General features: G+C 34.5%; 3 protein-coding genes across 11 annotated transcripts; all 3 read left to right on the top strand.

Annotated features, from left to right (window-relative positions):
* Positions 1–6708: 6708 nt before the first annotated feature.
* On the top strand, positions 6709–11732 carry LOC107009157 (ankyrin-3). Its single transcript, XM_015208430.2, has 4 exons — positions 6709–7288; positions 8882–9157; positions 9546–9683; positions 9883–11732. Exons 1-4 carry the CDS (start codon positions 6959–6961, stop codon positions 11410–11412), a joined length of 2274 nt encoding a protein of 757 aa, XP_015063916.1. The 5' UTR covers positions 6709–6958; the 3' UTR covers positions 11413–11732.
* A 949-nt stretch (positions 11733–12681) lies between these two features.
* On the top strand, positions 12682–16072 carry LOC107011734 (transcription termination factor MTERF5, chloroplastic). The gene is made up of 4 exons (XM_015211348.2): positions 12682–12932; positions 13865–13914; positions 14040–14255; positions 14404–16072. Exons 1-4 carry the CDS (start codon positions 12853–12855, stop codon positions 15510–15512), a joined length of 1455 nt encoding a protein of 484 aa, XP_015066834.1. The 5' UTR covers positions 12682–12852; the 3' UTR covers positions 15513–16072.
* A 1363-nt stretch (positions 16073–17435) lies between these two features.
* Positions 17436–23667, top strand: LOC107009213 (sister chromatid cohesion 1 protein 2). Of its 9 annotated transcripts, none has more exons than XR_003576273.1 (13): positions 17436–17802; positions 19176–19461; positions 19604–19641; positions 19718–19776; positions 20431–20489; positions 20561–21120; positions 21379–21490; positions 21631–21767; positions 21844–22298; positions 22475–22511; positions 22590–22654; positions 22751–22883; positions 23243–23384. XR_003576273.1 is itself a non-coding variant. In XM_015208503.2 (13 exons), exons 1-13 carry the CDS (start codon positions 17679–17681, stop codon positions 23348–23350), a joined length of 2127 nt encoding a protein of 708 aa, XP_015063989.1. In that variant the 5' UTR covers positions 17440–17678; the 3' UTR covers positions 23351–23667. The 9 variants fall into 9 exon arrangements, 8 of the variants coding, with proteins under 8 accessions (XP_015063989.1, XP_015063990.1, XP_015063988.1 ...); XM_015208503.2 differs by having other exon boundaries at positions 17440–17802; positions 19607–19641; positions 22590–22611; positions 23243–23667; XM_015208504.2 differs by having other exon boundaries at positions 17440–17802; positions 19739–19776; positions 22590–22611; positions 23243–23667.
* Positions 23668–24220: the final 553 nt, after the last annotated feature.

The raw sequence follows: 24220 nt of genomic DNA, 5'->3' as shown, positions 1-24220 counted from the left end.
ACGCTTATATTATTGTATCAATTTGAGGGATTTCTATAATCATAAACTTTTATGGAATAAATTATTATTTCACCTTAAAAGTATGTGATTTCTGTAATTTGCCCTATTCATATTTTATAAAATGAACGATCTGAAATGGAAATAAACTTTGGGCTAAATGCTCTATAATCCAGCTATATCCTTTGGGCTAACCTTGAAATTGTGGCCCGAGTCCAAGAATGAGATTGAAACAATATATCCATCAATCATGTTTGTACTTCCAATTAGTTAACAGTAACATGTGTATCTAGTGGAGTATTTTTTTAGTCCCAAAAAAAAAAAATCTTTTAAGTAAACGAGGTTTAAATAACCTTTCACCATATTAAATATTATTAAAAAAACTTTTTTGGATTTATATTTTCTCCGTTCACAAATTGTCTTGTTATTCACACGTGAAGCTAATAGAGTTACAACATAAAACAGAAGCTATTTATGAAATTTCCTCAAAATAGGACGTATGATAATTTTGACTCATAAATGGAAGTACAAGATTTTTTATTTTTTATTGTAGTAATTTGATACGTGGAATAAACTCAATTTATTGTGATCAAAGTTAAGTACGAGAAGATTTTCTAATGACAAGGTACAAAAAACTCTTAAAGTATAACCTAATTGAAATAAATATATATGTAGTATAGTAAAAAGGTAAATTTGACTCTATCAATTTCTCTCTTTATAATAAAAGACCAGCTTGCCAAAATGGACATGGCTTCTGAGTAGGGTGGCAAAATCAAGTTCAATTCGTCCAATTCAAAATTCACTTTATTTAGGTTTAGATTGATTATTGATCCGTCCATTTGTTAGCTCAATTCATTTCAATTCAATTTATTAAGATAATATTATTTATTTTAAAAAAATCGTAAAATATGAAAAATGAGTCTCATAAATTTAGGTATGGTTGGCAACGTTGAAGATCGATACCCTCAACTGGATAAAAAGACTTGCAGTATTTAATGATAGCAGGGGATGTTAATGACAAAATATATATTTTGCAGAAGCATGATCTAGAACTCACGTTTATATAATATTCAAAATTATATTGTAGTTATATACGTAGTAAAAGAGGCAGACATTTACAAGAGGACGACAAAAAGGACGAGCAAATTATTGTAACCCATTCTCATAATATTGTTGGACATTTTCCTTAGCATTCATATATCAAATCTGACATAATTGTTGGAACATGCAGTACTATACATTGTATATTTTTGCATATACAGACATTTATATCTAATCTGACAATTTGCTAATTTTTGGAGTTTAGGCTATGTACCTACGTGGAGCTTTTTATATCGTCCTCTATATACACTTTTCATTCCTTTTACTTTTTCCACGGTGAGTTATATGGTTTTTAGTAATTACGGTGACGTTTTCATTAGACTTATCCAATTTAGCATATATCAAAATTAGGAAAACTACTGCTCCATTAAAATATAATAATCAGCAAATGTATTACTTTGATTGAAAACACTTATTTAAGCATAAAAAGAAGTACATTATTAGAGCATTCTTGCGTGATTATTGCATGATTGCATCATTCTAGCGATATTTATGAAAATGAACCCCCCCCCCCATGCACTGTACTTAATATTAATATAAATGTTATAATTTTGAAATTATGATTTCGGAATTTCAATATTTATTGAAGTTTTAGCGATTTTCACACATTTGTGTGTATTTGCTTAAAATATTAAATTTAGTTAAATTCATAAATTATAAGTTGCATATGTCTACGTCCATGAGCTTTGTGGAGAACGAAAGTAATTAAATAACATCTCAGTAAAACCAACTGCTTACCAAACTTGCACTCAATTGTAATATAGGAATTATATAATTAAAAGATTTTAGTGGGTACATATAGCAATCATGTCCCAAAAATATTACTCCCTTCGTCCGGTATTGTTTGTCATGGTTTTTATTTTTAGAGTCAAATTATAAAAATTTTGACTAACATTTTATGATGCATTTTTTCATCATATTAATATGTAAAAATTGTAATTTATAGTATTTTTCACTTAGTTTTAGAATATTTATTTTTTTTGATTAAAATATCGAATTAAAGTGATCTAATTTGCCTTTGAAAATTAATCAAATTAACTTTTGATAAGCGCAACATGCCAAACATTTCTGGACGGAGGAAGTAGATTACCACTCTAGTATCAAAGTAATTAATTGGACGTTAATGATTGCTTTTGTATTTAACTAGGATAATCCATATTATTTCTCGTTAAACCAATTGTGGATTTGTTACTCTTACTTCTAAGTTTAGTTTTTCTTAGATGAGAAAAAACACACGAATTACATAGCTTTAAATGTGGATTACAATTTTTATTAGAAGAATATTAAAGGGAGATGCTCCAAATTAGTCTCATTAAAAAGATGCATAGCACTAAGGAAACGAAATCATATTTGCTTAAAAACGGGAACTTTGAGGATTAAGCAATTCAAAATATGTATTGCAAAAATGTTAGTTAAACATGATGGTGCACTATTTGGTATATAAAGTGTCACCTACTTTTCCTTTTCTATCGATGCCTAGCTAATTTCCTATCCAAACACCAAATTAATTATACTAAAAGATAGTTAGGCAGGACCATCTTTTAAATAAACTTCTATATGAAGTGGCGCTTAAACGGTTTAAAATTTAATTTCCATGGAACAGTTGGTTTTTGGTATTAATTAAATTAATCTAAAAAAAGACACTTCCTTTCCACGCAAGAGTATGAATAAAATAAAGGGAGTTGAACTTTCACTTAAAGTTCAAATCATTTACCCTCTCCGTTTACTTTTTACCATGCTCTGTGAGAAATAATATTTGATATGCGTATTTTCACTAATAATATATACTCTTAATTGATGTTTAATATTATGTTGATTCGAAAAAATTAGTAATTAATTCTAAAAATAAAATGAAAAAACTAAAATTTTTTCTTGATATGTTGAACATGCAACTAAAACTAAAAGTGAAAATTTATTTTTTGAATAGTGAACAAAATAAATATGAACAAAAGAAGCATAAAATCTTAATGAATAAAATTAGCAAATACTTATAATAAAAAATAATAAATAATCAACAAAATAGTTGAGAATGCTGGCATTTAAAAAACTAAGCTGCGTGGGGGTGGGAGATTACACTTTGTTTTGAACAAGAGCAATGAGCATAAGAAAGGTCCCTTTTGTCCCATGTGCGGTGACAAATGGAATTAGCTCCACTGAAGTTGGGTCCGAATTTTCAAACGTAGAAACCTGAATTGGGACCATTAATCTAAAATTAAATTTAAAGTCATCAATCATTATGAGTTAGTATTAATGTCGTTAGACAACTCTTTTTCTAAAGAAATCGCTCAAACAACTTGTAATTTCGGAACAAGGGGTGGGTGCCTCATTACAAAAAAATCATAATGATCAAATTACGTTATTAATTAAAGAGCCTTGACCCTTGCGCACGCATATTTTATCTACTTTCGCCCAACAATTGCGGTGGAAGTTAACTAACTTTTGTTGGAAATGGCGTCTGGGATTGTTTCAGCTAAAAAAAAAAAAAGATTAATTATACATAGTGAAAATGATTAGTTGACTAGAAAAAGTGGGTGGCCAAAACATGCCATAAAATAGTACCAGGATATAATGTTTTAACGCTAAAAAAGAAATTATTATAACATGTCTTGTATAAACTATTTCTCAAGTTAGGCACATGCCTTGTCAAAATACATACACACAAAGACTGTAAGCTGCATATAAATCACATGACTAGTAGAAATATATTGAGTACTAAGCAAATGTGAAATGAATAAGGACAAATTATTTTTGTCGAGTCAAATACTCAACTTGTTCTTCGCACATGCTGCATCTCCAACATTTCTTCCTTTTATTATCATAATACTTGCTAGATTTCCATTTATGTATTATTAGTCATGAAATGGAATCTCTATGTAGTTTTTATCCATGCAAAAAAATTAAATAGAAATAAATGAAAGGGAAAGTTAGGGCTACTTTGGTTATCACGATGTTAATTATTTTATACTTAATTTAGTTCCACATTTATTTTTAGCATAAATAATCAAAACTAGTGGAATTTTATGTCGAAATATTGGTAGTAACAGTATAAGGATCAGTTACACTTGGGGCAAACAAGTAAAAAGAAGACAAAATTACCATTCAGCCTAAAGCCATATTCAATAATATTATAATATTATCACTGTCTAAACTCAAAGTTAAAAAATTTATCCAATTTAAAAGGTTAAAATTTGCTTCAACTAAATATATACATCACATCAATGCAACTTATCATAGTTAATTAGTTTGATAAAGAGAAAATATCTACTCTATTATTGAACCATAATTAAGTTATATTTGTGAATATTTTTAACGCATATCATGCATTTATTAACTTAATATAAACACCTGAGTCATTTTCTTGTTAGTTAGTGTTCTCTCCTAAGCACTTTTAGAGGGTGTTTTGATTGAATTTAAAGTTGGTCAAAACCTATTTTAAGTTATCTTTTTATTTCTGGAATTATTCGACAAATATAAAAATGACTAAAAAATAAGTTAGGAATTGGTTTGACAAAAGTTAAAAATATAATTTAAAATAAATTTTAAATGACTTAGAATATGTTAAAAAACAAACGTATAACTCCTTCTACTTTTTTATTTTTGACTTATAAGCTATTTTTTTTTTAAGTCAATCTAAACAGAATCTTACTCGTCCACCATTATAATTTTTATTCGTCACGTTTAACCTATTGAGAAAAAGATAAAAAAAATCTTCATATTTATCTGAACAATAATTATTTATTTTTTAAGACATAATACTCTTGAATATCAATAAATAAGGTTAATTGATAAAATAATAATTATTTTCTTGATATATATATTAAGTTATAATATAATAAATAAAAATAAACAAAGTAAATAATATTATGGTCAATGAGATTGACTGAGATCTCTATCATATCTTAACTGAAGACAGAAAAAGAGAAAGAGATTGTGAGTTGAATGGGTTGAGTACTCGTATTGACAAGTCGCGTGCACAAACAAGGCAATTTGTTTAGCTTTTTTCACTGTTTTTAAAAAAGTGAAAGTTAGTACTGCTCAGAATTTCAGTGCAGAGTGCAACTGTAAAATTTCAGCAATTGGGATTGTTCATTATTATTTTGATTTCATCTCAATCTTTCTTTCCCCTTATTATTATATGAAAATATGAGCAGGCCCTGTCCCCCAAGCCATACCAAATAGTACACAACCCTTTGTTGGCCGGTGAGCGGACTTCCGCCCATATCCCCTTGTCAATATTGTTAGGGACTCAATTTATTACCACTACATTTTGTTTTAACGTCATGTCTTCATCTAATTTCCAAAAATAATATTCCTATTCATTACGTCTTAATTACAAATAAGTTAAAAGTTTATGCATAGAAATTTTCAAATATAATAGTACTGCTCTAGTATAAAACTAATGTAGGTTAAGTCAATGTAACGTTGGTTTAAGTGGACACAGATGGATGATTTGATGTTATTGCCTTACGGCATGCAACACATTTTTGTCGTACAAGCTTACAAGTAAAAGAAAGAATAAAGAAGAAACAAACTTTATTGCGTTGAAATAGCCATTGAGACTAGCTACTTAAATATATTTGAAAAATGGAAAGTGTGTATTCCTTTTTAATAATTAAATTCTCCGTCTTAAATGTAAATATAATGAAGTCCTAGTATTGTTGGACATACAAAACAAATATAGTTGACGATAAATTTCGAGCTTCCGATGGAGTGCGGGAAACGGTTGCCGATTGGCATAGACGTAATGGATGAAGGCCGTCCCTACAGCTATCGATGAGATGAAAGTTCACGCATTTGCCGTCCCCCATAATGCTCCCTTCTTTCACTTACCTCCAAAATCCCAACAACAAATTCATGCCCCACACTAGATTTATTCTCCATCCTTCCACAAACAGATATTACTATTACTTTTTGTATATGTAACTAAGATACGGTTCAAAACTAAGTTATACATACTTGGCTATAATCATCTCATTGACATTAATAGAAAAAGTAACCTTATATAATTATCAAATATAGAAATATATTATTCATATTTTTTTTAGACAAAAGGAGAAAGGAATACAACAATGAAATTTTTACAAAGAAATTGTTGTCTATGATGCAAAATTGCTCAGTTTTATCATTAATTATATGCTTTGGATTAGTTCATACCTTCGTTGGTTAGCTAATTATTTCTTTCTTTTCGTTCAATTAATTTAGTTTTAAATCATAATCAAATATAAAATGTAAATATAAACATAAGTATAATTTTTTTTTTACAAATATTTTAACACGTAAAGTTTACTCATTTAACCCTAATGTTATGTCAAAATTAAAACTTTACTCATTTAACCCTAATGTTATGTTAACGTCAAAATATTACTCATTTAACCCTAATGTTATGTTAATGTCAAATGGGGAAATTAGATGAATGGCTAACAAAGGATCGACAATTAATAATGAAATTAAAGCAATTTGGATGTAGATGAGCCAACTTTAGATTTTTTCACTGAAATTTTTATCTATCATTTGAAAATTTCTTACTACTATTACAATTTAAATATAAAAATGTTAAATTACTACTAGTTGGGTTGTGGGTCAGCGAGAAAAAGATCCATGTTTTAACTGTGGTGAAAGAGGCCCAATATAACACTGCCTCCTCAACCCTCTCTCACTCTGGCGCTCACTCCTTTCAAGTTTCCTCTCTCTCGATTTTCGTGTCTATTAAACAAAAATAAAACTCACACTGCTCCATTCCTTTATACTGCTCTCTGCTTCTTCCTAGCAGCACACCTACTTTGTATTTAGCTGTGTCGCTGATGCACGTTTAACACACACACAAGATAAACAAGTAAGTAACTTCTGCTTGCGTCGGAAAATGACAGTGTTTGCCCATTCTGGTGGCGGAGGTGGTTTCCTCGCCGGGAAACAGGTCTTTCCGGTGAACTACGAGGCTGAAGTTTCCCGTCGTCTTCTTGAAGCGTCGCATACAAACGATCTGACATTAGCTCTTGAATGTATCGCCGATCCGTTTGTGGACGTTAATTTCGTCGGCGATGTGTGTTTAAAGGTTCGAAAAGCAGAGGTCGTGACTCATGACGAGTTGCCGAACGAAGTTAGGATCATTTACGAGGAGTTCAAAACCGACGTTACGGCTTTGTTCCTCGCCGCTCATAATGGAAATGTTGCTCTAGTGAGAAAACTACTGGTAACAATTTTCCTCAACTTTGCTTTTCCAATTAGTACTAGTAATAATTTTTTTTATCGTTCCAGTGTTTTGCCTACTTGATTTGAATTGATTTTGATGTTTTCTTCACGCAAGAGAAAGCTTGTGCTTTTGGATCATTGACTATTAGTTCGTGTAGCATCTTTGTATTCAGCTGGAAATTCTCCATCTGTACTTCTGATTAAATTAAATGCAGCGCTTTGGTTATGACTTATGAGTCCTTTGGTTAGCTATTATGATGATATGCACTAATTAATGCTCCGGTGAAAATTCAAAGTTTGTTGAGCCTTTAACTTTAACGTTTTGCATCGTCTGTCTGTTATAAGAAATTTGAATTTTGAATTTAGCTGGATAAGACCTAAATCTTTCCGGTTCCGGTCATTGTGTCGTTATCGTACTGTAAAAGTCGCTGAAAACGCTCGCAGTTAATGTCGACTTTTCCTACTTGTACAATTTTTCTTTGTTATTTCTGCATTTGATAACTTTTTGGTCCTAGTCTTTTTATTCTTTTATACTTTTGACCGTCGTCTGTTTCTATCGTCATCCTCGTTTGAATTTTTTACCTATCAAGAAAAAAGTAACCTATTTTACTAGTTTTTATTTTATTTTTTTAAAAATGTCACCTATTTTCTCTCTACTTGATTCACCCATCTAACGTTATTTTCAGCTATTGTTCTCAATTTTAAGAAAAATGTCACTTTCTCCCCCATACTTGTTTTACCTATTGTCACTGCAACTTGTGTTTTAAAATTGACTAGTTTTCGGTTAGCAAACAGCAGTATAGGTGTTATTTTACGAAAATTAGGAGGAAAAAAATCTTACTCTAGTTTTTCCCTACAAAGAAACTTTGCTTCGATTAATTACTACTATGGGGCATTTGTTAAAGGTCTATGTTGTTGTCCATATTTTGAAGTAAATTTTTTATCTTTGTCAACCTTTTTGTTGCATTAGAGCATGACAGATCAAATTAGACAATAGGATGAGAAGGCCTTTGCTGAAGTCATTTGAAAATTGAAATGTCCAACATGGTTTCTTTTGAAAAAACATGAACAGTACGCGTTGCTGGATTATAAATCTATAACAATGGTAATTCACAATCGATCTTAAATGTGAAAAATTTAAAACACCTTATTAGTGAATGTTTTCGAACGAAAATTTTTAATCATATTTGTCCGGTGGATTAGGGAGAATGTTGGAATAAGTATAACTATTCAGCTGCTTATTCACTGGTAGAAATAGGTCCTTACACAGTTACACTGTTTTTCCACTGGCATATTTTCAATTCACGGTTATAAGAGTGTGCAAGCTACTAATCCTAAAACCAAACAATATAGAGTTTATCCTCTGTAACATCTATGGTCAGCTCCAGGCACAACTGACCTATTGCAGATCATATATCTGTTGGTTTGTATCTTCTTTATCTTTTTAGTTCTTGGTTTTTCCTGCAGAATAAAATTCCTTGTGGACTCTGAGGATTCTGTGGTTTTTGCTTTCTTCTTTATCTCATAAAATGAAACTATGCATTTTGAGTAACTTATAGAGTAATATAGTTACATTTTTTTAAAAAAATTGCAGAGCATTGGAGCCGATGTAAACCATAAACTTTTCAGGGGATTCCCAACCACGTCAGCTGTGAGGGAGGGACACCTTGAGATCTTGGAGATGTTAGTTAAAGCTGGGTCATCTCAGCAGGCTTGTGAGGAAGCTCTGTTGGAGGCCAGCTGTCATGGGCATGCAAGAATTGTGGAGGTGCTCATGGAATCGGACCTGATTCGACCTCGTATTGCTATACATGCTTTCTTCACTGCATGCTGCCGGGGATATGTAAATGTGGTGGACACTCTCCTTAAGGTGAAAAATTAAGCTAGCCATTTAAGATACTATTTCTCTGCAGGATATCACTGCTAACTTTAGCTCAGCTGTTTCCAACAAAAATTAAACCTATGAAACAATTAGGATTAGAGAAAAGCTAGAGTCACATTTTTTACATTACTCTCCTTACTCCTTTTATGCAATTTTGCCTTTATTTGCAAATTCAAGTGGGTTCTTTTATTTTTTGCTGCTCGATATACCTATAGGTGGGAACAATATTGATGTATACATACCCTTTTTAGCGTTTGCCATTTTACTTTGCCTTTATTGCTCGTTGTGTGTTTATCTTGTATCCTTTTTGGAGCAACCATGGCCAAAGTGTGAATTTTTATTAACATCTTGATAATCGCTGCTTTCTTGGTGGCAGCTTGGAGGGACTGTGGATGCTACAAATCGTGTGTTGCTCCAATCAAGTAAACCTTCTCTGCATACAAATGTGGACTGCACAGCACTTGTGGCTGCGATTGTTTGTAGGCAAGTCTCTGTAGTTCGTCTGTTGCTTGAGGTAATAAACTCAAAATGGATCACTAGTTATCAATTAGATGCTTCTCAAGTGAAACACTTGACTTCTTTCAATTACACACTCAGCAATTAATGAAGCATCCTTCTCGAATTTATCCTTGTTAAGCTGAATATTGAGCCATTTTAGTTTTAATCAACAATTGACTGATAAAGCTTTCCCCTTACCTTTTTGGACTCTCAAGGCTGGTGCAAAAACTGATGGACCAGTCCAACTTGGAGCCTGGTCCTGGGATGCAGCTTCAGGTGAAGAATTTCGAGTAGGTGCTGGGTTAGCAGATTCCTATGCCATTACTTGGTGTGCTGTGGAGTATTTTGAAGCAAGTGGCGCTATTTTGCAAATGCTCCTCCAGCGGCTTGATTCCTGCACATCTCTCAGTGGAAGAACTCTTCTCCACCATGCTATTCTTTGTGGTAATGCAGGAGCAGTTTCGGTGCTTTTGAAATGCGGTGCTTATGTGGAATCTCCAGTTATAACCACCCGGAACATTGAGTTTCGTCCTATACACATGGCAGCCCGACTTGGGTTCTCAAGCGTTCTTAAATGTTTGATTGAATTTGGCTGTGATCTGGATGCAAGAACGGACGCAGGAGATACAGCTCTAATGATCTCTGCAAGATTTAAGAGGGAAGACTGCCTCAAAGTATTGACTAGAGCAGGTGCTGATTTTGGTTTGGTTAATGTAGCTGGTGAATCTGCAATTTCCATTGCTGTCTCCAACCGATGGAAACTCAGTTTTCAGGGTGCTGTTCTGGAAGTCATCCAGAGTGGAAAGGTTCCCAAGTCAAGCAACACATCTGTCTTTTCACCATTACTGTTTGTGACTCGATCCAGGGACCTTTTGTCCCTGAAGGCACTGGTTGGACGAGGAGAGATTGATCTGGATAGCCAAGATGACCAAGGTTTCTCTGCTGTAATGATCACAGCTGCAGAGGGTCATGTCGAGGGCTTCAGGTTGCTTGTTTACGCTGGGGCTAATGTCAAACTGCAAAACAAGTCTGGGGAGACTGCTATTACCCTCTGTGCGCTAAATCCAAATCGTGATCGATTTGAAAAGGTTCTGCTCGACTTTGCTCTTGAACAGGATAGTCGAAATGCTGCAGGTTTCTATGCACTGCATTGTGCAGCTCGATGTGGTGACTTGGATGCAGTTAAGCTGTTAACAACCAGGGGCTACGACGTAAACATGTCAAATGGGGATGGTTATACCCCACTCATGCTTGCAGCAAGGGAAGGACATGGCCGCACATGTGAATTCTTGATCTCTTGTGGGGCACGTTGTGATATGAAGAACGCAATGGGTGAAACTGCACTTTCGCTTGCTAGAAAGATTCTGAAAAATGAGGCAGAGCGGGTGATACTGGATGAACTTGCTAGGAAGTTGGTCTTAACCGGTGCTCAGGTGAAGAAGCACATTAAGGGAGGCAAAGGATCTCCACATATGAAAGTTCTTACAATGGTTGAAGCTGCTGGAATATTGCGTTGGGGAAAATCAAGCAGGCGTAATGTGGTATGTCAAGAGGCAGAAGTGGGACCAAGTTTGAGGTTTCAAAAGATGAGGCAAAGGAAAGGGGACGCTGAGCTTCCTGGAATCTTTAGGGTGATCACATCCAAGAACAAGGAAGTGCACTTTGTGTGTGAGGGCGGTTCTGAGATGGCAGCGCTTTGGGTGAGGGGAATAAAGCTTGTGACAAGAGAAGCTATGTTTCACTAGTAGAGATATTGAGGACAAGAGTTAAGATGTATAGTTATTAGCTTTACTACTTTCATTTTGTCATATGCTTAGATGAATGAGTTCTTACTTATGTAGAGTATCTCTTAGTATCTGTAGTACTTCGTCTTGTAGTACTTCGTTTGTAAATGTCATTTTTAACGAGAAGAAGAAAGGTTGAGAAGACCACAGCTTCATCATACATGAGTTGGGTTTTACTTTTCTTTCTTTCACGCTTCAGTTAGTTGAGATAATGCAGATGGAATCCTCTTCTTCCATAAATGTTGTACAAACTTATAATAGGAGGTTCACTTGTTCTATTACACAGAGTAGTTTAGTCTCTACAATTTTCACTATTTAATTTGTGGAATTACTGGGTAAACGCAAGATGATGAAACTATATTTGTCATCAAGATCACACTATTACATTTTACATTTGACCAAGACTATACAGTGATGAATTTGTGGAAAACGAGCCATCTAATATCGACAAAAATAACTCTTCTGAAAAATTAGTTCACAACTAACATATCATTTGTATTATTCACATTATATAAAAATATTTTTTCTCACCCATCGAACATATCTTTTTTTTCTTATTACCAAATACTTTCCGGAGTGGACATAAATATAGAAAAAATTGAAAAAATCAAACTAAACTGATCTAATTCGGCTTTTCAGAGTAAGTGTCTCAAAACTTTCGATGCACATATCAAAGTAGAACAAATGTACAATTCAATAGTTAACTTCAAATATTACAATTCAGTAGTTAACTTCAATTATTAGTTCCCAAGAGGATCCAAAACATATTTTTATCGATGTATGTTATGTAAAGGAACCTATCTTCGTCCTTGTTTTCCTTGAAAAGTAGTTGGAGGCACAATGTTCGTGACAAAGATAAATTTAGTCTTTTAGTAAGCATTATAAGTATTCCATGACGAGCATTTTTTTAAATTTCAAATATCTTATACTTTGATTTTGTCCTTATTTTATTTTTTATTCGTATGAAAAAAATTAATTTAAATATATCAAACTAATACAAATCAAAATAGAAAAAATTAAATCAAATTATTTAGATTTGATATAAAATTCACATTTTTTATAAAACCGAAAATCAAAGAAGTGAATAGAAATTTGATAAAAAACTGAACCGCAGGACGGAACATCCAACCCCAAGATAAATATTGAATTTCATAGAGTACTACATAATCACGTGCAGTGCAGGTGACTTTCCATGAGGACTCAAAATTAAGACCATCTTATTGCTGGTCCAGAGATTGTGTTTGGCACTAGAGAACAAACCACATCTGCGGTCCAAAAGCCTCCTCCCCAAAAATCTTCAAATACACCCAATTTCCAACTCCATTTTTTACTTCACCTTCTTTGTTTAATCAATGCTTCACACTAGTTTTCATAGTAACAACACCACTGAGCAGCTGAAAAATGACATCTTTTATGCAACTACGAATCCCAAACGCAAAGCTTGCCTTCTTTTCAAGAACATCCCGAGTACCTCTTTATCGGTAACGTTATCTTCGACTAACATCACAAATTTACTGTCTTTTAATGGTTTTTCTTTGTGGGTCTGTATGATATTGATGTTTAGGTGCTATAACCTGTTATCTATGACACCACTTTCAATTTGAACATGGTAACACCATTGGCTTATGACCTGTGCTTAATGTCATAGTCTTGTTAGAGATACATATAGGCAATACCAATTACATGAGATTAAATTTGAATCAAGTTAGTATATTTACTTTAGCTCAATGCTAAGAAACTTTTAGCCTTGTTAGAGATTTATATATTTTTTAGGAATGTAGCCTGTAGGAGTGCCGGAGAAATTGATCTTTAGTAATATTGTACTGAGATGAACTTAAATGGAGCGATATGGACAAGGATTCATAAAGCCGGCTGCAAACTTGCTTGAGATTGAGGCTAGTTGTTCTAAATTGTTTGTTAGTGATAAATATGACTATTCCCTGGCAATACCTCTTAGAATTTAGAACTAAACATTAGGTGGTTGGTGTAAATATTATATGCATTATAATACCACTCGTACAGAAAAAAGCTCTAAATATGACTCCTCTTTTTCCTAACTATATGAATAAAAGAAGTTGATTAGGCATCACTATTTTCCACTGCACTAGCATATGACCTGTTTATACTTTTGTAGACATGTAAATCCTCGTTTTTTCTACAATATTTTCACTTTAGTTTTTACTTGTATTTGTCAAAGCTATTTTTGCAAATGTTTTTCTTGAGCTATTGGAAACAACCTCCCTACCTCATTCAAGATAGGGTAAGGTTGCGTACAGCCGTACACCCCACCCTCCCCAGACCCCACTTGTCGGATCACACTGGGTATCTTGTTGTTTGTTGTAATTCAGGGTTTTGTTGTAAATATCGTCTTCTCTCTCAGTCGGGGTTAAATAATTAGTTAAACTTTCTTCAGGATTGTATTGTCGTTCCCTCAGAAGGTTTTCTTTTGCACAGCTAAGTATTGTAAGTTTCTCAATTCTGGAATATGAATTCTGTTACCTCCAGTAGACTTTCCAGCACTGTGTATCCTCCTTGCAGTGCTGCTATTGGTTTTGCCATAATATTTGTACATTATCTTCGATTGACAGCTGAATCTGAGGTAGACGGATCTTTTAGCTTAAGGTTGGTCCCCCCAACCCTTGTAGCTGCTGAAAAGGAAGAGGCGAAGGCTGTCTTGACCTTGTTTCTGAAGAAACAGGGTTTAAGCAATGCTCTTGCAGCAAGAGCTATCAACAGATCAGAGTCTTTTATCGAACACCTTGTCTCTCGGCTGCATTCTGTTCATAAGTCTCGCTACCTCGTAGGTCTGGTTTAAGCAGATTGATTTCCTGTTGTTTTCCCCTATTTCTCTGCTTGTACATCTGTGGATTCGCAGAATGTGCATGAGCATATTCACTGTGCTGTTTTCAGTTTAACTTCATCTGTAAATTGTGAATTTCCTTTTATTTGCAGGACGAGAACTAACAACTCTTGAGATTAGGGATGCTCTCATCCCATACCTTGAGGCCCTCCACGAGGAATATGGAAGCATTTTGGTGGACGTTGTGGAGAGCTTTCCAAACCCACCAGTTGTGGAGAAAATAGAAGAAACTGTTGAAAAAGTACCTATTCCTGTCACACCAGCTTCACCTCCTAGTGCTGTTCTCGACTCCAAGAAACTGAAGGCTCTGGCACGAGTGACTGATATTGGACCCACTGGAAAGCTTCCCCCACATATTTTGTACCTTGTTGAACTGGGCATGGACATTGAAAGGATTAGAGTAATCACACGAAAGTTTCCTGCTTTTGCTTACTACAGTCTTGAGGGAAAAATCAAACCAGTAGTTGAGTTCCTCCTTGATCTTGGAGTGCCAAGATCGCAGATCCCAACAATTCTCAGCAAAAGGCCTCAACTATGTGGAATTAGTCTCTCAGATAATTTAATTCCAACAATGACATTTTTGGAAGAACTGGGCGTTGATAAAGAACAATGGGCTAAAGTAATCTACCGTTTTCCTGCACTTCTCACTTACAGTAGACCTAAATTGAAAGCAACAGTGGACTTTCTTTATGAAATGGGTCTATCTGCTGAGTGTGTGAGCAAGGTTCTAACCAGATGTCCAAACATCATAAGTTATAGCGTGGAGGACAAGCTAAGGCCTGCAACTGAGTACTTCCGGTCAATGGGGGTTGATGTTGGAGTTCTTCTCTACCGATGTCCTCAAACCTTTGGTCTTAGCATTGAGGCTAACATTAAGCCTGCCACCGAGTTCTTCAAGGATAAGGGGTTCAGTATGACGGAAATTGCCACAATGGTGTCAAGATACGGTGCTCTATATACTTTTAGCTTCGCTAAGTTGGTATTAAAGTGGGAGTTCTTTTTGACCATGGGTTATCCAAGAACGGAACTGGTCAAGTTTCCTCAGTATTTTGGTTATAGTTTAGAAGAGAGAATCAAGCCAAGGTTTGCCATTATGACTGATAAAGGTGTAAGGTTGTTACTGAACCAGATGTTGTCACTGTCAGAAGATGCTTTCAATAAGGCTTTGGAAAAAAAATTGCAGAAACTAATAGATAGTTAGCCATAGGCAACGTCTCTGATGGAAGTCACCAGCCAATAAAGGGATATGTGGAGATTTTAGCATTTAGATTTCAAAGTCCGTTGAGCCAAAAGTTATGGTTTTGAGTTATTGCTAGGTGAAGATAGCAGTGTTCCTATTATGTTTTTTTTACAAAGTTGTCTCAATGGATGCTAGGGAAATTTGCTTCCTCTCCTCTTGAGGAATCTTATTGAGCCAGTAGACATCTCCTGTGCCTGGTGTACAACTGTACAGACTAAACTAATCGGAAATATTGGTAGAATAGCTTTTAGGCAATGCATTTTTATGTGTATTTTGTACTGGAGGTTTGTTGTGTTAATAGGCCTTTAGAATATGATCTTTAACAAGTGATTTCTCAATTCTTGGGAGATCAACACTATTTGTGAGGACACATATATACATGGCTAGACAATCGAACACCTCTTATTCACTGTTTAGTTAAGGTTGTCTATATGTTTGTTTGGACTAATCCTGGGAAATTTACGTTTCTTGTATGTATTATCAAGTAACGAGCTTATATTGAATATGATATTATTTTTGTACATATAGTATCTCATTTAATAGTTCAAATATTATTATTTGTGATATTGATTCGTTAAGATCATCCAGAAATAATATTCATTTATTAAATTTTACAGGTTGGAGAATGGAGCACTTTCACAGTCAGATGTTAAAGTAAATAGTGTGATGAAATTATTTTAAATTTTCTATTTTAGTTACGAGTATAGGTTAGAATAGAAAAACTTATGATAGTATGTTATTAAGTTTTTATAACCTTACCCTAATTTAAATCAAGTAGATATCAAATATCGTAGGATCAAATCAAGTAAAAAGAAATACTCTAAGTGCTTTTGTACAAAACTCTTCGAAATTATTTCAATAAGTACGTTTTTTTACAATGTGATTCCTTATTTCACTTTCAAACTTGAAATAGAAAATTTTGATAAATATGCTAAGAAATATATTGAGTAAAATAATGATTCTTAGTTTATTTTCAATCAAAATTATAGCCAAATTCATATGAATCATTTGGTACGATGACTAAATTATTTTAAAATTGTAATTTTAGATTAATTTATTAAGGATGATTAAGATAAAATATAGTTCCAAATAAATATTTAAAATGAAATGTATATTATATTTAATTAACCATATAAATTGTCTTTTCTTCTCGTGGAAGATACCTTACGCCCTAAAATAATAAAATTACATTAACCAAATGATAAGATTAAAATAATAATTGGTTAATGATTCTGGAAAAGCAGTAGGAATTGACAGTGGCCGTGGGCGATAGGGGTGTGTCGAAGTGACACGTATTGCACTCAAAGTTACTGAGCTGGCAAGCAACGACCTAATCGGGTCAGAGCCCCGAAAATATCCGTACATACACAAGTTACCGTTTGTGAGGAACCCCATAAAATCGATAAGAACAAACGTGTCTTTTCAAAAAAAAAAAGGTAACTTTTTTTTACTGCAAATACATCAGACTACGGACAAAAAAAGGAAGAAGAAAATAGTACTACGTACTACTTATTTGAATTAATAATGTGAGTTTATCCTTCCCTTTTCTCTTAAAAAGAATTCCTAGGATTAACTTTTAATTGAATGCAAGAACAAACCATATTTGATTTGTCTCCAAATTTTAATTGCTTGTTCCTAAGCTAATAATATAATGAGTTCTGGATATGTTCGCTATAAATAAATACGCTATTTCTAGAAAGTAAAAATCTTTTTTTTTTAATTACATTATTAACAAAATGCTTCTATATCTACAGTAACACCATTCTATGTAATATTAACAGAAGCATAAAATATTAATTAGTAGTTTCCAAGTATGCCTAATCAGTTACATGACCTGTCAATAGAAAGTTATATTTATTGGTAATATATAATTTGGTCATTAGTATATATTATTTTATGGTGAGATAGGGGTTTACATTCCAAAACGGAGAAACACATTTCGAAATTAAAAAATTGTGAGACTTGTTTGACAATCCACTCTCTCTTCTTCCTCTTCTCAAAGGGCTAGCAGTTGAATGCAGAGCCTACACTTTGATTCATCTCATACATAGAAAAAGTTTAAAGTAGAGTGAGGCATTTTTGTCTCTCTCTTGTACAAAAACAAAGATAGGTAAAGAGAGAAAGAACATGTTTTATTCACACTTACTTCTTTCAAAGAAGGGGCCTTTAGGCACCATTTGGATTGCTGCTCATTGTCATAAACGTCTCAAGAAAGACCAAGTCCAGCAGACAAACATCGTTTCTTCTGTCGGTGCGTTTTCCGTTTTCCTGTTTACCCCTTTCTTCATCATTGATGGAGAGTTATTACAAGAACAAAAAGTAGTCTTTTTAATTAAGATGGTGTTTTTTATCTTTCTTCTTTTCCTGTAAACGTGTTTCTCCTAACTTCTTTCTATTTGTATTTATTTTCTTCATACATTAAGACAGAGTGAGAGGTTAACACTGCAGGTTTCTTTACCCTTTAGAGAACCCTGATTTCTAATATAACCACAGTGTCATTTATTGGAATTTAGTGTTCTGTTGACTTACTAGTAAAAAGAGACGTGCTGCTGACATGAGTTTGGCGGATTTCTTTATATAGCTCTCGCATGCACAGTTCATATAGTTTATTTTTGTCCCAAATTGCAGCTACTAGTTACCTTTTGTCTCCATTGTGTTAGATGTCATCCCTACATCAACTATAGCCTTCTATTTTCACATTTAGTTGGATGGCTGAACAGTTGTTCTCAAATTGAGTGCTAAAACCATACATTTATCAACTAGATTTTTCGTAAACCACTGCTTGTCAATCACATCGGAAAGTCGTTGGGTCAGTGGATACCTCTCTCGGCAAATAATTTTACCACAATGCCCCAATTAGGTACTACCACTTATAGGAATCTTCTTTGCTAGTACAATGCCCCCATGAGAAGAAAGAATATTGTGGTGCTCACGCTTCTCGTTGAACCTCGTGGGTAAACTAATGAATGAAGAATGTGATTTAATCACAGAATAGAATCGGGGTTTTGGTCATGAAGGTGGTGAAATAGGTTCAAGTGTGACTGACTTTTTTTTTTGGAAATTTCACTTAGTTTGCAACTTCTACTGTGTTAGCTGTAACAAATGCTATAGTTGTAACATGGAATTCACAAGACACAGTGTAAAATAATAATTACTTGGAAATTAGCATGTCTTCCGAGCCACGGAAAATGGTTTCTGGCTTTATGTTGGATTGTGAACCTTTGCTGCAAACTTGGGTGATTATAGGTGGTGTTAAATGCTGTCTCTGTGAATTCTCTGGATGATCTAGGTAACTGTTTTTAGGCGGGGTTATCGGAAACCTCTCTGCCTCCGTAAGGTAGGGGTAAGGATGCATATGCACCATCCTTTGCAGACGCCACTTGTGGAATTACATCGGGCATGTTGTTGTTATTTGCAATCTTGATTACGTTCACATGTTTATGAATTGCTGTGTATATACGTAATGAATGTGATCATTGTCTTGGGATCTTTTTTATTTCGGATTCTTGACGCTGTTTGATTCTGTTTTTTAATTGCAGCACGATGCACATAAAAGTAGCATTAAGAATTTTAATGATTTCTTGAGTGATTTAGATTTGCTTTACTGGTTTTTCCTTTGCTCAGAGAAAATTCTGCATGATGAAGCTCCTGTGGTCACATACAGAATTTTAGGTCACCTGCTCCTGGGTGTGGTTAGAATATATTCGAAAAAAGTGGAGTATCTTTTCAAAGACTGTAATAATGTTCTTGTTAACCTTGCTGATTTTTCAACTCGCAATAGACCAACTAGTAAACCATCAGTTGTAAGGATCGCGGGTATGCATGCTCCTGTCCACTCTATCACCCGACCAAAGAAATTTGAACTGGATACTTTTGATCTGGAAGTCTTGGAAGATCAAGACGCAAACAGGTAAAATAAATACTTTCCATGAATGACGTAGTTTCCCATGTTAATTTGTATGTTTTCCTTTCTCTTTCTCCTTGTGTTTTTTCTGATTGTCGATTTGGGGTTTAATTATTTCAATCTTGGTTTGCAACAAACTGTTTTGAAGTAGTCATTTCGCATCCCGTGAAGAAATCACGCTTTCCGGTACAGTACATTTCTGTTGTCTTTTAATTCATAATTACTTTTTTCGGCTTTATGTCACTTACTCTTTTTAAAAGAGACTTTCTGCTTTTTGTTTCAGATGCTCAGGAAAATTTGGTTTTTGGCTCATCTTGCAAGGTAGTCATTTTATGAAGTATTATCATTTCTTTGGTTTGTTTTGTTAACAGCATATCTCGGCCTGTGAAACTTTTCCAACAAAAGAAGGCAGCATAACTCACTTTCTGCTTTGTGTTCACTTAATATCACTATCACTGCTTAGCAAGATATTTTACTGTTTTCCCTGAATATCTCATAGTTTATGTTAAACTCTTTGCTATATGTTGTTAGAACCTTAGGATTGGTGTAGCACATCGAATCAGTTGATTGATTTTAAATTATTATCTGCAAAGTGGTTAGTGGAATTTGTACTTGTCAAGATACATCATGGATTCACGTAACTGCTTTTCTTTGAACAAGTACTGGACAGTGTTAGTGGTGATGTGTTTAATTTGAAGAAGTAATTTGATGGATCAAACTGTTCTTGTTTCTGATGATACTTGAATAAGGATTAGCTTAGAGCCGTAAGCAGTCACCTTCATTTGTTTTTTTCCTGATGATGGCATGGGTTGGTTGGAATTTCGCATAACTACTACTTTCATTTTGTGTGGGTGTTGGGGTTGGGGTGTTTCCGTCTCTCTCTCTCTCTCAATCTGGTACTGCTACATGAAAAACGTCAAGCTTTGTTTTCTGTGGATATTCTTGCATACATGACATATAAGCTGCTTTTTTCAGTATGAGGAAGGTGTCTCTCATTCAGAGTTGAAGTCCATAAATCACACTCCAGTTAGAGAGTATGCACTGATCTCACTCCTCTTAAATAGATGTAGTGCTAGTGCTAAGAATTTAACATTTCATGTTATAGCATATATTCACCTCACCTGATGGACAAAGATTTGGACTTCAACCCATCAGTTGGGTCAAGCCATGTGGAAGCTATGTGGAACCTTAATGAGACTAGATTCTCCTTGGAAGAGCGCTTTGAACCAATGACCTTTGGGGACATTGAAATTCAGATGATCTTTGATAGGAAAGCTGATCACCAGACTGGTGATGAGCAAATGAAAGAGTCGAGTGCTGGGAACTTAGTAAATGAGGAGCATCTTTATGAAAAGAGGTCATCTTTGGAAAAGCACGCAGAACCGATGATTATCACAGAAGCTACATTTGAAATCAACACCGATCAACAATCTGAGAAAATTCATCAGCCTACTCATGAGCTCTTAAAACACCCTGATGTAGGAGTGAATGTAGATGATGAACAACCAGCAGTCCTTGGTGAATCATCTCTTGTGGAAAAGCACTGTGGTTTTGAGCAAAAGAAAAATATTGAAGCATCTTCCTCTAGGAAAGGGAAGGATCGGACTAAAGTTGATCGATCAGTGTCCCTCTGTATTGATGTATCCCCAGAGACCAAGATCGCAGGTGATTCCTTATCTGGTTTACGTTGTTCTTTCACATATCTTTTAAGTTGAACAGCTGAATCCGACCGGAAATGGAATAAGCTGCACCTACCACCCCTTTTCCCCTTCACCTAGAAAAAATAAGAAGGAATATGTGTGCCCCTTCTCACCCTTTTTGCTTGCTTGTTGGACACGATCTTATTCGTCCCTTCAGATGCCCAAGCAAATCATGTTCTAAACTGCTTGTTTTTTTAACCAACATCACTTTCTTCTAATTCAGGATCTACATCACCAGATTTTATATCTCTTCGCACCCCAGCTAAGAAGGAGCGTAGGCGGATTTCAAGGAAGCGGAAGTGCATATTTGATGAGTCTATTGTGATCCCAAATGAGTACGATCCTTGTCTTTATTCAACCTATTGCACTAAGATATCCGTATGCAGGATCTTCTTGTTGTAACCTTCTTTAGTTAGTGCAGTTAAGTTCATTGCATAGTTAGAAGAGATTGATGTGACACAACCCAAACATGCAGGGTATTCAAGCACTGGATTGGCGATGCAAATGACTTAGTTTGCAAGAGAAGGAAATCCCCTCATTCCAGTTATTTTGCATGGAAAGTACATAAAATTTCCTCACTTCCTCAGAGTTTTGAGGAGCCTCTTATACCTTGTGAGTAAAGGTTCAAACACTGCCACTGCCATTTCCGTGTTTTAGGTAATTTAATTAACCAACCGTGGCAATGCAGGTAGTCTTTCGATTGATATTGCATCAGCAATTAGCAAAATTAGATCAGCACGGCATGGGCCTGCAGAAACAGTAGAAATTCCTCTGCGTGAGGACATGCCAGACTCTCCTTATAAACTCAGATCTGGGGAACAAATACCTATTGCTTCTGCTACATCTATGCATGAGTACTTACCTGAATCCCCTGGTACCCTCAGATGTGGAGAACAAATACCTGATGCTCCTGCGGCATCTCTGCATGTGGGTGTACCTGAATCTCCTAATACTCTCAGATATGATGGAGAACAAACACCTATTGCTCCTGCAACACCTGTCACTGGCTCAAGTTCGCTGAGATTTCATGATACGCAAGGAACTTCTAAATCACACATAGAACCAGCAAGTTCAGCTGAAATCACAGAGAAAGAAGCACTTTCCATGGAGAATGTAGAATTTGAAATGAATTTAATGGACGAGGTATGACACGATTGACTAGTCTGATTGCTTACATAAGCAAAAGGAAATTGCTTTCAGCTACTGAAGTGTATTGTGATGATTATTAACTTTTTTTGGAAATAAAAGAGTTCTATTGTCCGTATCTGTTATTGCAATGCTAATAAGTGCTAACTGCAACAAATGCGCTCTTTCCTCAGGAGATCAATTCATTTGAAGGGGATACCTCAGGAAAATGTAAGAAAGTACTGTTTTAGTGGTGCAATATTATTTCAATTGAGTTGCCATTCTCATAAGTTGTCGTCTTGGTTGCAGGCAAATTTTCCCTGAGAACAGGGTATGTGAATAAGGGATCTCAGTTTCGATTCTTGCATCCCCTTGTCTGTGGCATCTTTTGGTTATGACTCTCAGAAATTTGTGAAAATTCATTTCTTCTGTTTTTGGCGGTGATCCAATTTTTGGCTTTTTGCATGCAGAAAGGTCGCAAAATTCCTGTTTGAAAACTTCCTTGCTCGGAAGGGGAAGGAGGAGGTAGAAATTGTCAACTTGTCCTTGCTTATGAAGGGGAAAACAAAGGGAGACAGTGCAAGGGTGTTCTACGAGATACTGGTACTGTTTCTAGGTTCTTTTCGTCTTTCTGGTAATTTTAAGCTGCCAAATTGAACTTGTGGATGAATGGAATTATTTGATACATATTTTGAGTAGCGCTTTCAGCAGGAGTTTTTGTCCCTTGTTTCCCTTCTGTCAAGCATCCAGGATGTGCTCTAGATGTGGTGCTTAAAAAGGAATTTCTTTGGTTCTATTGTTGTTAAATGCCCCCGTGTTTCTTGGCCTATAAACATTGGTTATAATGGATGGACACATGAATTTATTTTATGCATTTGTCTCTGTTTTTAACTAAATATAATCCAATGTAATATGCAGATATATACATTGTGAATTATTTACAATGCTTAATTTTCATGCAGGTTCTGAAATCAGGAGGCTGGATAGATGTGCGGCAGGATGATGCCTACAGTGACATTCTTTTGCAAAAACTCCCAAGACTAAAGCAGACCTTTGAAGCTGAGTCCTGAATCTATGATTATATATATATGTATGTTCACAAAGAGAGCTGTATTGGTAAATAGTAGCCAGAGGAAACAATCACATGACATATATGCCTCATCTTAGAGTAGTAGTAGATGAACCAGCAAACATGCATATATGCTTTTATGTATGTTTGGTAGTATATAAGAGTGGAAGAGCGCTTTTCTTTGCTAGGTTGATGTAAAAAATTGTGAATCAACCATTGCTCTTCCTCCTTAACATGAGGGCAAGTTAGGTTATTGTTAACTATTATGTCTTCTGTCAGGAATTAGTTGAATTTATTGTCAATGTTTTGGTTTAACTACTACTGGTGCCCAATTTAACCACTTGTGAAAAGAAAGCTATTACTCTAATTTTCTTTAACATTAAATATACGAAAAGGCTTTTTATGAGAAAATTTAACCCAATATATATCTGGAAGTGGTTATAGAAAAATATTGCTCTACAAAGTTGTCAATTCATAGGCATTTTAATCAACAATGAGCAACAATAGTTGTGACTTATGTCGTATAAATATCACGTTACATTTGTAGTCGTGAGTTTTAAAAATCTTTTATCGCGAAAAAAAAAAGAAGATATGTTAGGATACAAAGAGGTTGTTCGTGTCTGTAAGTAGTCATAGAATAAAAATTAGTTTATGCATAAAATTTTGGTGTATTATTTGATTATCAAATTTGAAATAATTTATTCCTCCATTTTATATGTAAAGGAATAAAAGAAATTAAAATAATTTTTAAAGTGTTTAAATAAATTGTTTTAAAAAAAAGAAGTTTTTATAATCTCTTTATTTAAATTTAAATTTAATAAAAATAGATCAAAAGATGAAAACCCAATCCCTCTTTATTTTTATTTATATA

The sequence above is a fragment of the Solanum pennellii genome, chromosome 2 (genome assembly GCF_001406875.1).
Source record: "Solanum pennellii chromosome 2, SPENNV200".
Classification (NCBI taxonomy): domain Eukaryota; kingdom Viridiplantae; phylum Streptophyta; class Magnoliopsida; order Solanales; family Solanaceae; genus Solanum; species Solanum pennellii.
This window is presented reverse-complemented; position numbering and strand designations above follow the sequence as displayed.